Source organism: Xyrauchen texanus, chromosome 43 (assembly GCF_025860055.1).
Source record: "Xyrauchen texanus isolate HMW12.3.18 chromosome 43, RBS_HiC_50CHRs, whole genome shotgun sequence".
In the NCBI taxonomy this organism is placed as follows: Eukaryota; Metazoa; Chordata; class Actinopteri; order Cypriniformes; family Catostomidae; genus Xyrauchen; species Xyrauchen texanus.
Window position 1 is genome coordinate 32,936,597 of NC_068318.1, and position 15,000 is coordinate 32,951,596.

The 15,000-nt window shown below is 46.1% G+C and overlaps 1 protein-coding gene across 1 annotated transcript in view; it reads left to right on the forward strand.

Annotated features, from left to right (window-relative positions):
- Positions 1 to 13,205, forward strand: part of LOC127635596 (vasodilator-stimulated phosphoprotein-like) — a 22,550-nt gene extending 9,345 nt beyond the window's left edge. The window contains exons 2-13 of the mRNA XM_052115734.1: positions 2,531 to 2,702; positions 5,956 to 6,133; positions 7,119 to 7,185; positions 7,261 to 7,573; positions 7,818 to 7,951; positions 9,155 to 9,203; positions 9,536 to 9,569; positions 9,708 to 9,759; positions 9,839 to 9,907; positions 12,203 to 12,260; positions 12,377 to 12,434; positions 12,517 to 13,205. Coding sequence (XP_051971694.1) covers positions 2,531 to 2,702; positions 5,956 to 6,133; positions 7,119 to 7,185; positions 7,261 to 7,573; positions 7,818 to 7,951; positions 9,155 to 9,203; positions 9,536 to 9,569; positions 9,708 to 9,759; positions 9,839 to 9,907; positions 12,203 to 12,260; positions 12,377 to 12,434; positions 12,517 to 12,554 — 1,222 coding nt within the window. The 3' untranslated portion in view covers positions 12,555 to 13,205. The remainder of the gene's footprint in view (positions 1 to 2,530; positions 2,703 to 5,955; positions 6,134 to 7,118; positions 7,186 to 7,260; positions 7,574 to 7,817; positions 7,952 to 9,154; positions 9,204 to 9,535; positions 9,570 to 9,707; positions 9,760 to 9,838; positions 9,908 to 12,202; positions 12,261 to 12,376; positions 12,435 to 12,516) is intronic.
- Positions 13,206 to 15,000: the final 1,795 nt, after the last annotated feature.

Sequence of the window (15,000 nt, forward strand, 5' to 3'; positions counted from 1 at the left end):
TGGTCCAGACTGTTGTTATGATGTCATATAGGGCAGTCTGTGCACAAACGCCACCCTCCCTCAGCATTTCCTGGTCTCAGGCTCTGGATCAGCCCTCAGTACTTCCTCCAAAGATGGCACCTCAGCCAGCCACCCACAGGGAGTGACTTCTTCCTCCAATATTTGAGGCACCGCAGCCCCAGCAGGGTCATCCCCACTTTGTCCCACAATGTTTTCCAGGCTGAGGGACTTCCCCTCCCCCAGGACCTCACAGAAATGCTCAGCAAATCTGCAAACCTGTCCCTGTGGGTTGGAGATTGGATCACCGTTCTTTCCCCTAATGATGGTAATAGGTGTGGCGCTGCAAGTAACTTTCTTGATAGAATTAAAGAGCGATTTGTGATCGTGGCTCATTGAGGGAGACTCCATCTCCTCCAACCCGCGACCACCAACCATCCTTGCAGCGCCTCACGGCTCTCCGAACCTCCGAGCGAAGGCTGCGGTAAGCCTCCTCATTCTCTGACGTGGGATGCTGTAGACGATGAGAGTGGGCCTGTCGCTTTTTCTCAGCCAGCCTGAACACCTCCTCCGTCAGCCAGGGTTTCTGATGAGGTCTGGACCGTGTGCCCAAAACTGCCATTGCAGTTACATGAGCCACAGTCCTAAACCTCGCCCATTTCCCCTCGACATCCTGAGGATGATGCCAACCCCAGCTGCAAGCGATGCTGAAATTCTTGCTTGCAACTTTCATCAGCTAGCCTAGACCAGGCCACTATGGGTTTGAAAGGGGTCCTGGGTTTACACCCACCACCGGAGTGGAAGAATGGCAGATGCATCTTACAGATGACAAGTCGATGGTCAGTGGGCAGATCAGCTCCACGGTAGGTCCTGGTGTCAAGGACATGGGCCCGCATCCGCTGTTCCGTCACCATGTAGTCCAGCAGATGTTCTTGCTTGGACCCGGCATGCATCCATGATGTTGTGTGGATGCGCCGATGCTGGAACAGTGTGTTGGTAATTACAAGCCCATGGGCTGCACAAAAATCTAGCAGCCTCCTGCCGTTGTTATTGAGCTGATCAGGCCCATGTCTTCCAATCACTCCTGCCCAGGTGCCAGCATCATGACCAACTCGGGCATTGAAATCACCCAACATGATGATTCTATCCCGAGGGGCCACTTTAGCCAACACCTGTGACAGGAGGTCATAGAAGGCATCTGACTCATCGGCCTTTCCCGCATCCCTCCACGGATGTTCGTCTTCAGTGGGGGCATAAATAACCACGTCCACCACTCCTCGCCTCTGGTTGATGGGAAGGTAAACCCAAAGTAACCTGGGGCTCACAGCTTCCCACACCTCACCGCCACGCTCCCACACTGCCTTCATTCTTTTGTTCAGAAGAAGAGCCACTCCCTGTTGTTTGGCAGTCTCCTGCCCCGAGTAGAGGACAGTCCACCCCTCATAGTGGCAAGAGCCAGAGCCGGTCCACCGGACCTCCTGAACACCACAGAGATCCAGGCGGTACCGGTCCAGCTCCCGACAGAGGAGTGGCAGCCTCTCCTCCGCTGTGAGCGTTCCAACATTCCACGTGGCCATCTGTAGCGGCTTTTTGTTGTTTCTTTAGGAGCCCCGAGGGTGAGGATTCAGTCTCCTGGCTCTGCCTGATGGAGTTTGGCCAGGAGACGTCATAGACGCCTGTCCCCCCAGGGCCTCCGGCACTAGCTTACTTAAAGTTTTATTTTGTGGTTTCGTGGTAATCAGTTGAGGGTGAAGGGGTTACCAGCCCCTCGCACCCGTCCAGAGCCCCCATTTGGCCACTGCGGTGGCTACAATGCGCCATGACAGAAAACAGGGAGGGAGCGGTCTCTATTGGCCCTCCCCCCATGGTGCTGCCCACGACGTTGCCCGTCCGGTACCACGCAGAGGTAGGGGGTTGTTTTGCCGGACACACACATATATATACACACACACACACACACACACAATGCTGAGCATAATAAAACACACACACACACACACGTGTGGAACTGGACTGACTGCGGGAAAGCTTTGAGTTGTTCGGCTCTCGCCTGGTTATAGCGCCACTCAGTGGTTAAGAGCTGCATATGCAGAATTGCCGCGGCAACCACAGCGGTGAAAAGGCCATTCTGGTTGATTACCACCTGTTCCTTAAACAGACATTTCTGCCTAATATGACCTAAACTATACAAAATTAAATAGCATTTTTCCCAGCTTATAGGAGATACTATGACATGTGCATTACTTTGCATCTATATAAAAGTGTTAAAGTTATAGTTCACCCAAAAATTCAAATTCGCTCATTATTGACTTACCTTGATGCCACCCCAGACGTGTCTTTCTTCAGCAGAACACACATTTGTGTCGATTTGCTACTTAAGACATTAAGAGTCTTGAGGATTAATTTTTTGCTGCCTAAATATGACTTTTGACCCGTCAAACAGCCAGCACCCCTATTTTTGACAATTTAATGTTCAGATGAAGCACATTTATGAAGTGGATTGACTCATGATTGATGTGTGTTTAAATGCCAGTGAACAGAGCCTCTGTCAGGCGCGAGCCACAGTAATGATGTATGATGATGCCAGTAAACGCTGGATGCCCGCTGGTTCTGGTGCTCAGGCCGTCAGTCGGGTCCACATCTTCCAGAACGCCAGTAGCAACACATTCAGAGTGGTGGGACGCAAACAACAAGCCGACCAGCAGGTAACAAACAACAACAACTAAATTAACACATCAACTATTAAACATTCAAGAATCATTCTATGTGCATGATATGTGTTTAGATAAACATCTGTGTGTGTGTGTGTGTGTGTGTGTGTGTGTGTGTGTGTGTGAGAGAGAGAGAGTGTGTGTGTGTGAATGCGTGTGTAGGTGCTCGCTAACAGCACTTGCCCCTACAGTCTGTTAAGGCTAAATGGGGGATCTTTGTGTTTGTATGTGAGTGTGTGTGCGTGCGTGCGCGCGTGTGTGTGCGTGCATGCGTGCGCGTGTGTGTGTGCGTGCATGCGCGCGTGTGTGTGTGCGTGCATGCGTGCGCGTGTGAGTGTGTGCGTGTGCGCGCATGTGTGTATGTGAGTGTGTGTGCGTATGTGTGTGCGTGCTTGCGTGCGTGCGTGTGTGTGCGTGCATGCGTGCGCGTGTGTGTGTGCGTGCATGCGTGCGCGTGTGTGTATGTGAGTGTGTGTGCGCGCGTGTGTGTGTGCGTGCATGCGTGCGCGTGTGAGTGTGTGAGTGTGTGTGCGTATGTGTGTGCGTGCTTGCGTGCGTGCGTGTGTGTGTGTGTAGCCACATCATGGGGAAAAGAGGAAGTCACAAAGTTTGTGTTTCTGTATGCTTTTGTGTTTGTTTGCACGTACATGTGTTAATGTGTATTTGAACATACTGTAACGACACATTTTTGTGTGGAATGATGAATTTGTTAAAGCAATGATGTTTTTGTGATTTTTGTGATGTGCACATCCTGCAGCGTGTGAGATTGTTGTGCTGCCCGTTCAGCTGCAGGGTTTGGTGGTAAATGATTCTGACATGTTTCGTCTCACAGCTTCTGTCTCACTTCCTGTGAATGTGTGTGTGGTGAATCCGGTGCTGTCTGCTGCTCAACACCACAAACAAATCAATTAACAGACTTCACCAAACAATTCATGTATCAAGCCACTGGCAGATGCATATCAGCTTCAAAAACAACTTTTACAAAATGAGTCTCAATCATTGTTATGATTATGAGGAGAGTTATACTGGAAGACTTGTGCAGTTCTCTGCTGAATGTACAGCAAAGCTAATGATTCTGCTCAAACATTTTATCTTAAAATCATGTATCGTTTCAAAGACTCACAATCTCAGGGGTTTCCGAGGAAATCTTCACAGAATCAACATTGAACTCACTGAAGTTCTCATTACACCAAGAGCTGAAGTCAGAGGTTCACATACACTGTCAGTATTTGGCAGCATTGCCTTTAAATTGTTTAATTTGGGTCAAATGTTTTGGGTTTCCTTCCACAAGCGTCTCACAATCAGTTGCTGGAATTGTGTCCCATTCTTCCAGACAGAACTGGTGTAACGGAGTCAGGTTTGTTCAATCGGATTGAGGTCAGGACTTTGTGATGCCGCTCCAATATCTTGACTTTGTGTCCTTAAGCCATTGTGCCACAACTCTGGAGGTGTGCTTGGGGTCATTGTCCATTTGGAAGACCCATTTGTGATCGAGCTTTAACTTCCTGTCTGATGTCTTGAGATGTTGCTTCAATATATCCACATCATGTTCCTTCCTCATGATGTCATCATCTATTTAGTGAAGTGCACCAGTCCCTCCTGCAGCACCCCCACAACATGATGCTGCACCCCCATGCTTCACTGTTGGGATGCTGTTCTTCACCCTTTTCCCTCCAAATATAACGATGGTCATTATGGCCAAACAGGTCAATATGTGTTTCATCAGACCAGAGGACATTTCTCCAAATAGTCAGATCTTTGTCCCCATGTGCACTTGCAAACTGTAGTCTGGCTTGTTTATGGTGGTTTTGGAGCAGCGGCTTCTTCCTTGCTGAGCCTTTCAGGTGATGTCCATATAGGACTGGTTTTGCTGTGGATCTAGATACTCGTCCACCTGTTTCCTCCAGCATCTTCACAAGCTCCTTTGCTGTTGTTCTGGGATTGATTTGCACTTTTCACACAAACTACGTTCATCTCTAGGAGACAGAATGCGTCTCCTTCCTGAGCGGTGTGATGACTGTGTGGTCACATGGTGTTTATACTTGTGTACTATTGTTTGTACAGATGAACGTGGCACCTTCAGGAGTTTGGAAATTGCTCCCAAGGATGATCCAGACTTGTGGAGGTCCACAGTTTGTTTAGGAGGTCTTGGCTGATTTCTTTTGATTTTCCCATGATGTCAAGCAAAGAGACACTGAGTTTGAAGAACTTAAAATACATCCACAGTATTTTATTTTAATTCAGTACACCTCCTATCAGATGCTAATTGTCTAAAGGCTTGACATAATTTTCAGGAATTTTCTGAGCTGCTTAAAGGCACAGTTAACTTATGTAAACTTCTGACCCGCTGGAATTGTGATTATAGTCAATTAACAGTGACACAATCGGTCTGTAAACCATTGACGGAAAATGACTTGTGTCGTGCACAAAGTAGACGTCCTAAACGACTCGCCAAAACTATAGTTTGCTAATATTAAATCTGAGAAGGGGTTAAAAAATGAGTTTTAAAGACTTCAACCCAAGTGTAAGTAAACTTCTGTCTGTATTTAAGATTGGTAAAACTGAAATCAGTATCATTATTGACAGTTCCTTCATATGACACAATGTGTATTTAAAAACATAACAAATTGGCCACTGAAATTATTATTATTTGTTTTTTTAAGAAATTATATTTTAATTCAAATGTATAGTTTTATACACACGTTTTCATATATATATATATATGTATTTGTGTGTGTGTGCGTGTGCGTGCGTGTGTGTGTGCGTGCGTGTGCGCGTGCGTCTGCGTGTGTTTGTGCGTGCGTGCGTGTGTGTGTTTGTGCGTGCCTGCGTGCGTGTGTGTGTGTGTTTGTGCGTGCGTGCGTGTGTGTTGTGCGTGCGTGTGTTTGTGCGTGCGTGTGTGTGTGTTTGTGCGTGCGTGTGTGTGTGTGTTTGTGCGTGCGTGCGTGTGTGTGTGTTTGTGCGTGCGTGTGTGTGTTTGTGCGTGCGTGCGTGTGTGTTTGTGCGTGCGTGCGTGTGCGTTTGTGCGTGCGTGCGTGTGTGTGTGTTTGTGCGTGCATGCGTGCGTGTGTGTGTTTGTGCGTGCATGCGTGCGTGTGTGTGTGTGTGTGTTTAGATGGCTCAACAGGGGCTCCCTGGTGCATAAACAGATTTTATTTAGTAGGAAACACTGGATCTTATTAAAAGTATTTTCTTTATATTTAAATGAAGAATTGAATCCTGTCATTGTAAAACATTCTTGTTTCAGGTTGTGATTAACTGTCCTCTCGTGAGAGGGATCAAATATAACCAAGCGACGGCCACGTTCCACCAGTGGCGTGATGCGAGACAGGTGTGGGGGTTGAACTTTGGCAGTAAAGAGGAGGCAGCTCAGTTTGCATCCATTATGACGCATGCGCTCGACATGCTGAGCGGTCAAGACGCAGGTGACGCAAATATTACTTCTCTGCTCAGCGTCCTACTAAAATCTTTACACCTCTATTATATTATTGATACTTTTTACTTAAAGGAATAGTTCCCCCAAAATTTGTTTTGTGATTTCTATGCTTAAAACAAGAAAAATATGTTTGCCAAAGGGACAGTTCACCCATAAATGCAAATTCTGTCATCATTTACTCACCCTCATGTCATCCCAGATGTGTGTGACTTTCTTTCTTCTGCAGAACACAAATGAGTCTCCAGTGGTTTAATCCATGTCTTCAGAAGTGATATGAGAGGTGTGGGTGAGAAACACATCAATGTTTAAATCCTTTGTGCTGTAAATCTTCACTTTCACTTTCACATTCTTTTTCTGTTTTTGGTGATTTACATTCTTTTTGCACATCACCACCTACTGGGCAGGGAGGAGAATTACTTAAATATTGATCTGTTTTTCACCCACACCTCTCATATCACTTCTGAAGACATGGATTAAACCACTGGAGTCTTATGGATTACTTTATTCTGCCTTTATGTGCTTTTTGGAGCTTCAAAGTTCTGGTCACCATTCACTTGCATTGTATGGAGCTACAGAGCTGAAATATTCTTCTAAAAATCTTCATTTGTGTTCTGCAGAAAGAAAGAAAGTCACACACATCTGGGATGACATGAGTGTGAGGAAATAAATGAGGGAATTTTCATTTTTGGGTGAACTGTCCCTTTAAATCTGTAGTGTGTAATTTTAATGTTAAAATATTTTCTGGTATATTATTTTTATTGTTAAGAGTCAGTATGACATTCTGAAGAGTGTAAAAACTGCCACACTTTCACAACAGTCATCTGTGTGTTTGAGCAACCCGACGTGTCAAATTCTGACCAATGGTGTGAGTTTGGGGAGGGACTAACTGTTGATTCAACCAATGGCGGATGTGGGGAGTGTTGTAAATCTGTTGTAAAGTTATTTGCTGAAGTTTGGTTGTGATGTCTCTACAGGTGTGTGTCTTCCTCCACGGCCGCCACAGAACGGGCCGAGCGCTGAAGAGTTAGAACAGAAGAGGAGGTATGACATCATCACACTAACTGCATGACATCACATGCTCCTTGTGCCTTTAATGACCCTGTGTGTCCCCCTCAGACAGGAGCAGCAGGAGAGAGAGCGACAGGAGCGTGAGCGGATGGAGAGAGAGAGACAGGCTGCTGCTCCTCCAGCTCCTGCTCCCGTTCCTCCTCCCGCTCCGGCCAGTGCAGCTCCTCCACCTCCTCCTGGACCCCCTCCACCTCCTGCACCTCCTCCTCCTCCACCACCTCCATCAGGAGGCCCACCGGCCCCGCCACCGCCGCCTGCTGCAGGAGGAGGAGGAGGAGGAGGAGGAGGAGGAGGAGGAGGAGGAGGAGATGGAGGTCTGGCTGCAGCAATCTCTGGAGCTAAACTGCGCAAAGTGGCCAAGGTCAGTCAGCAAGGTGCAATGTTAAAGGAATAGATCACCCAAAAAATGTAATTCTGTCATCATGCCTGTAACTCACCCTCATGTCATTTCAAAGCAGTATAACGTTTCATCCGTGCGCTGTATTTAAAGTTTTCTGAAGCCAAGTGATAGTTCCGTGGGAGGAGCAGACTCAAATTTAAGTGTTTATTCACTGAAAATCTTCCCATTCACCCATTTGAATCTGTGATGTGTTTATTGTGTGCAGGAGGACAGTGGAGCGGCTCCAGCAGCGAGTGCGAACAGTGGCGGAGGAGGTGCGGCTAGCGGAGGCGGGGGAGGAGGAGGCGGGGGAGGAGGGGGAGGACTGATGGGAGAAATGAGCGCTATTCTTGCTCGACGGTCAGTTTAATACACCTGCGACGTATGATGTTTGCTATAAAGTCTGGAGCACATCGTGTGTTATTCTGAACAAGAACCGCCATTTCACAGGAAATGGGTCCCTGAATGATTTCGGGTTCAATATGAGTTCAGATCAATTAACAGCATTTGTGTCATAATGTTGATCAGCACAAAAATGTATTTCGACTCGTTGTGTTAACTTTACACTAAAATGTTAGTAAGCGATTTTTATCACACTAAAATCATATTTCCATCTCGGCCATATTCACTTCCTCTGTTAGTGCCTCACAGTACCCTCAATCTTTGCTTTTTTTTAAAGGGTAACTAAACCCCTGCTCAGAGTCTGACTCCACCCACTAGCAATATTTGAAAAATGCTGGAAAAGTGGGCAGACCCCAGCGGGGATAGAGGGGACGAACCGCGGGGGGGCGTGCACCTGAGACCCGTAGTGACGGATTAATTGACAGCTGCTGGAGTGACGCAAGTAGCTTTGCCACAGAGCGGTCTTTTGAAGTCGAGGACTTTTCTCCCCCACCTTCACCTGAAGTGGAGGAGGGTGAATTGTCTGTGGACACAGGGCCGGAGCCATATCAATTCGAGCCGCTGGCTCAAACTGCGGTTTTAATTCCCGCATCGCGATCGGCATCCGACGATGCTAGCGAAGCAGCCGCGCAAGGGAGAATGGGGCCAGTGTCTAGCTCGTACCAAGGGCGTGGTGAGCTGGAACCTGCTTACGTCAGCTGTCACCGCTTACGTCACGAACTACCGCAAACAGCCAATAGGAAAATTCAACTGCAGTAGCCACCGTTCAACCTGAAGAGAGCAGCACTCAGACGTTTTTACACCATATATTGTAGAATTAAAACACTTTATACACAAATGTCAAAAAAATTACTTGAATCAATGACCAGTACTAATAAAGCCCCATTCTTACAGATCATTAACTAAAAAACGAGGGTTAAACCGGAATATTCTTGTAATAATAGTACTGTTTCTGAAAGTTATGCTAGTCTTACGGATTACTTCTAAAGCTGATGGAGTTTACATTGTAATTTCTGCCACCTCTAAAATGACCTTTGACCTTGCCTGAGGTTCAGATGTGCTAATGAACGGACGTGCACGGACCGAGCGCAGAACAACGCGAGTCTCTATTAAAATGCACAATATTAAATGTAATAATCTTTTCGCATCTTTGTGTTACAGAAGGAAAGTTTCTGACATTCCGGCAGTGAAAAAAGAAGAATGCAGTAATGTAAATATGTTAGTCTTTTAATAAACTGTGTGTCTGTGTGTGTGTGTGAGTGTGTGTGTGTGTGTGTGTGTGTGTGTATGTGTGTGTGTCTGTGTGTGAGAGTGTGTGTGTGTGTTAGAGTGTGTGTGTGTGTGAGAGTGTGTGTGTGTGTGTGTGTGTGTGAGTGTGTGTGTGTGTGTGAGTGAGTGAGTGAGTGTGTGTGTGTGTGTGTGTGTGTGTGTGTGTGTGTGTGTGTGTGTGTGTGTGTGTGTGTGTGTGTGTGTGTGTGTGTGTTTGTGTGTGTCGGACAGTTCTTCTGAAGTTAAGTCCTGCTGCACTGTGTGTCTTCTCAGGGTGATTCAGGAAACACAGAATCCAGACCAGCAGGTGAGAGATTGCTCATTTCAGTTTCATTTGCATAATGCTTTTCACAATCCAATTCAGCTTTATAAAGAAGAGAGCTTTACTGACCCCCTGTCAGCAAACCAAAGGAGCCTTTTGTAACCTCAAATATCCTTCATGTAGAGAAAGCAGAAGCCATCAAGAAACCCTGGGAGAAGGCTTCATCTGTGTCGAGGTAAAGTCTCAGTGTAGTGTGTCCTTCTCCGGGTCTGTTGCTCTGCAGAGGAGGAAACGGTTTGTGTTGTTTCAAACAGGGTGAACTCGGGGTCAAAGGGTCAAGACAAGAGTCCTGCATCTCCTGCATCTGCCGCTCCATTAAGCAGGTACAGTCACGACGAGTCTGTGCTGAGGTCTCGCTGATTTCTCAAGCTTGTTTTAATGCCGCTCTGCTGAGCTTTAAGTGTTTATTTCATCCTCGTGTGTTTAATGCACTGCGAGCTTCTGGCCCTGTTCAGTAAATGTAACATTCTTGTGTCACTGTCAGCCGTATCTCGTGAAAATTGCGTGACTGTGGTGCCGTTTTTGAAAATGATATTACGCGGATCATCACGAGTATGGTGACAGTTCCAAGGTTATCCACTGTGTGGCGCTAAAAGCGAGTTACACATTCTCCCAAACAGATAAGAGTTTTTAAGGTTAATTCTCTATGGAGTTTGAAATCAGTAAAAAAAAAATATATATATATATATGCCCAATTCCCACTTCTTAGCAGTAGTGGTGGCGCGGTTACTCACCTCAATCCGGTTGGTGGAGGACAAGTCTCAGTTGCTTCCGCTTATCATGTGACTCGTTGTGCATGACACCGCGGAGACTCGCAGCATGTGGAGGCTCATGCTACTCTCCACGATCCACACACAACTCGCCACACGCCCCATTGAGAGAACCACTAATCACCACCACGAGGAGGTTACCCCATGTGACTCTACCCTCCCTAGCAACCGGACCAATTTGGTTGCTAAGGAGACTCACAGCATGTGGAGGCTCATGCTACTCTCCACGATCCACACACAACTCACCACACGCCCCATTGAGAGAACCACTAATCACCACCACGAGGAGGTTACCCCATGTGACTCTACACTCCCTAGCAATCGGGCCAATTTGGTTGCTAAGGAGACTCACAGCATGTGGAGACTCATGCTACTCTCCACGATCCACACACAACTCGCCACACGCCCCATTGAGAGAACCACTAATCACCACCACGAGGAGGTTACCCCATGTGACTCTACACTCCCTAGCAACCGGGCCAATTTGGTTGCTAAGGAGACCTGGCTGGAGTCTCTCAGCACGCCCTGGATTCAAACTCACGACTCCAGGTGTGATAGTCAGCGTCAGTACTCGCTGAGATACACAGACCCCAGTGATGGTGGTTTTAAAGGGAGACACGACTCTCAAATTAATTGAGAGGCGCAACTTGGAGAGCGTTTTTGTGTGATGATATTTTGCTGTGCTTAAAGCAAGAAGTTTTGTCTCTTTAATGCTTTTTTTATGCACCGCTGCTGCTTCAGCCATCAAACCACCACACAGTGGCGTAGCCAAGGGTGGGCCAAATTATTTGTTGACTTCAAATATTTATTTATAGAATATTTTAAATAATGCATTAATTCTGATTTCTGAACGTGTGAAAGATCTGTTTGAATGCACGAAGGAAACTTTTATACAAAAAAATATTTTTGTTGTTTTGGAGAAATTCAATAATTTTGCTTATTCGGTCTGAAATTGCTTGAATACATAATTGCAGTAAAAAAAGGTTTAAACGGCATGATATCGTGAACTAGATGTTGTGCACACGCAATATCACACTTCAGTGCTTTTCAAAAGCAAGGATCGCCCTGAAGCACTCCGGTTACATCGAAGTGTATTCTGTGTTCAGGATGTGACTAAGTGTTTCAGTGGTTGCAAGTTAATGCAATCCTGCAGTGAGGATAGAGTAAACATATGTGGCTTGCTGTCGCTGGCGGACGGCTCGAGGCTCGACCTGAGCTCGAATGCCCCCCCGGACTGGATGAGGAGATGGGGAGGTGGTGGGATGCCAGAAAAAGCAAATGTGAGATGAAAAACACATTAACGTCATTTTGTGCTGCTTCTATGACACTTTGGGCTCACGTGTGGACCTGTGTGCTCTTCAGGACTCGTATCCCGCTCCTTTACATCACAAGTGCAACGCTCCATCAGTCGAGCTATAGCACAACCTGATCACACTCCAACAAGCTTGTAAATGTACTTCTGTACCTTTACATTTATGCATTTGGCAGACGCTTTTATCCAAAGTGACTTACAGAGCACTTATTACAGGGACAATCCCCCCGGAGCAACCTGGAGTTAAGTGCCTTACTCAAGGACACAATGGTGGTGACTGTGGGGATCAAACCAGCAACCTTCTGATTACCAGTTATGTGCTTTAGCCCACTACGCCACCACCATTCGTTATGTAATGCAAACGTTAAAATGAGTCATGTGCTATAGTAAAAGTAGTTAGCATTGTGCGAGGAACAGAAAGAAAAGTTAGTGTTCATGCACTGATAATCTGCCGTTTTACCGTTTTTAACGAGCCATGTTAAAATCAATTGCCACAAATGCAGGTACAGTTACGTGTCTGTCTGTTCTCTCTCCAGGATGAGGCCTGGCAGCGGTACAGGTGACGCCGGATCAGATATGGAGAAATTGAAACAGGTCAGCGGCTCACTCGTGCACTTCTACTGTCAGCATGAATTATGGCAGATAACACCGTCGCTAATAGCGATTTGTGGCATTACAGACTGATGTAAACACGTTTCATTTGCTCACAGGAAATCCTGGAGGAGGTTCGTAAAGAGCTGCAGAAAGTGAAAGATGAAATTATTGGAGGTCAGTTCAGTTCCTCTTGTGTCTGTGTGGGAAACGCAGTGATGTTCCTCGTTTCACGCTGTGATTGTTTTGATTTGTCCAGCTCTGGTCGAGGAACTGCAGAAGAGCAGTGTGGTGTAGCTGCGTCACGCCATCTCCGACTCTGCAGAAGGATGGAGAGAACATTCATTCTCATGTCACATGTTTCAAGAGCAGCTTTTACATGCCCTCTACATGTCTTACCCTCTTTTTACCCTCACTTTACCCCTCCAGTGTTTCAGCTTTTGTTGACATGTCTAAGTGAATATATGCTAATGATCCCTGATAATAGCTTCTAACTTCTCCAAAGCAATACATTGTATCTCTGTTTACATGTAAGTAGTTGTTTGTTTGCACATGCAATAACCAGAATATGTCTGAGAAATTGGCTATATGATTGCAAAGTATTTATCACACGCTCTTATCGTTGTACACCATGTAAGATAAGATGTTTTACTTATTGTAAATGCTGAACTGAATGCGAGTTCTGTCTCAGGGATTGTCATATGTTCTGAAGAATAAAGTGTATGTTGTGCAATGATTGCAGCTCGAGCCATTGCAGTGTGTGTTTGTGCTCTGTGAAGAATGTGATATGTGTCAAACTATCTGTGTGTTATGTTGTATGTCAGTAACAGAAAGTACAGTGGTGTTCTTTACAGCATAAATGCATTGTACATTAATATGTTCGTCATTCAGTGCTGTGGTAAAAATAAAACAAATATGGTATTACCGCAATACTTTTTGTTTCTTTAGAAGAGTGTGTTAAATATGTGTTATGTTACACTACTTTTACATCACTATGTGTAACAAATAACATGTTGGTGGTGAAAGACCCGCCATGCAGCGAGGAGTAGGGAGGAGGAGTGCCCTGCCGTCCCCCAGAAACGCGGAGGGGTCGAGGTTAGACCGCCGTCCGCGAGGGGAGGAGGGAAGTAACTCCCCGATCGCCTGGAGCCGTAGGGCCGCTGCCAGGGGCGGAGGAATGTCCCCAGGTGCTGCCAGAAAAGCGGAGGGGCGTTCTGTCCGCTGGGGGTCGAAGGTTTGACTCCAGTTCGCCCGGAGAGGAGTGTCTGTCATCCGCCGGAGAGTGTGGAGGCGTGTTCGAGGACCACGTGGCGGTACATTAGAGAACCGGTGAGTGAGCTTTTCTCTCTCTCTCCTCTCTCTCTCTCTTTCGCACCGTGTTGGCCTTTTCCCTCACCTATTTTATGTTTTTTTTTGTTTTCCCCTCCTGTCTCCTCCCAGGTCGAGGAAGGCGGGGATGACCTGACTGGGCGCAAAGCACGCCCCTCCCCAGGGAAAGAAGAGGGGGGATGTAGGTCATGCCGGTGGCACCCCGGTCTGAGGTAACGCCGGGAGGAGTGTGGAGCGGAAGGGGGCGGGGCCGGGTCGGAATATCGCGCGCCCGGTCCCCAATCGGCCTGATGGGGCGCACGAGGGATAAAGGCGGCCGGTGGCAATGGTTTGAGAGAGAGAGAGAATTACGGGCATGTCCGTCATGTGTGTTTATGTTTTGGTTTAAGTTTTCATTAAATTATTATTTATATTGACAAGCCGGTTCTCGCCTCCTCCTCGCCCATCTTAACCCCCTCACACATGCCTATGTAAGTGCTATGTGAACATTTGTTATATTCATACACATACTTCATCGTCACCTTTAGGGGGCGCTCATTTATGACGCAAAGTTCTTAAAGCTTCATTTGGTTATTTTTGTAACATAAATGCAAAAGTAATGGTGTTCTATGAAATGTTCAGATTCTAAGTTTTGAAATGATACCAAATATGAGTGAGTTACGCATCAAGGGATTTTTAAAATGTAAGCGTCTTATTCTCTCGATTACTCTGTAGGGAGGAGTGGATGTGTGCTATACAGGGCGTGGCCAATGGGCTGCAGGCACAGGAGGTGGAAGAGCCAATGGAAATCAAGTACGGCTCTCCTAGTGACATCAGCGGTCTGGAGGACACTGTTACCGTTTACAGAATTTAGCAAGTTAAGCCATATGATCAGACGAAATAATAAAGGACATTAGCTGCTGTGTTAAGCGTAGATGTCGTGTCTGACAATCTTGCTAAGCAATGTAATAACTTTGGATTGCATTACTCCGGATATTAAAATCTATATTTAGCAGTTGTGCATCGGGCTTTTTAAGTAAATTCAACTTATGTCATTTTATGTCAGCAGAACTAGAAATCCTTTGTTAGATATCCATACTGTATGTATGCAGCGTTATTTACTCACATGAATATGATTTAACAACTAACAGCACCTTGTGTCAAATTAACTTTCATGTTGTTGATTCTACTTAATTTAACCCTTGTGTGTCAATTTAAGAAAGTTACTCAGAACTGCTTAGAAGACAAAAAACTGCCATAAAAATATGATATATTAATATTATTTATCATAACTACCAAATATTCATTGATTTTCAGGATTTCCCTTTAAATGACAGTTTGTTTACATAATGCAACTGTTGTTTTTACACACACACACACACACACACACACACACACACACACACACACACACACACAAACACACACACACATA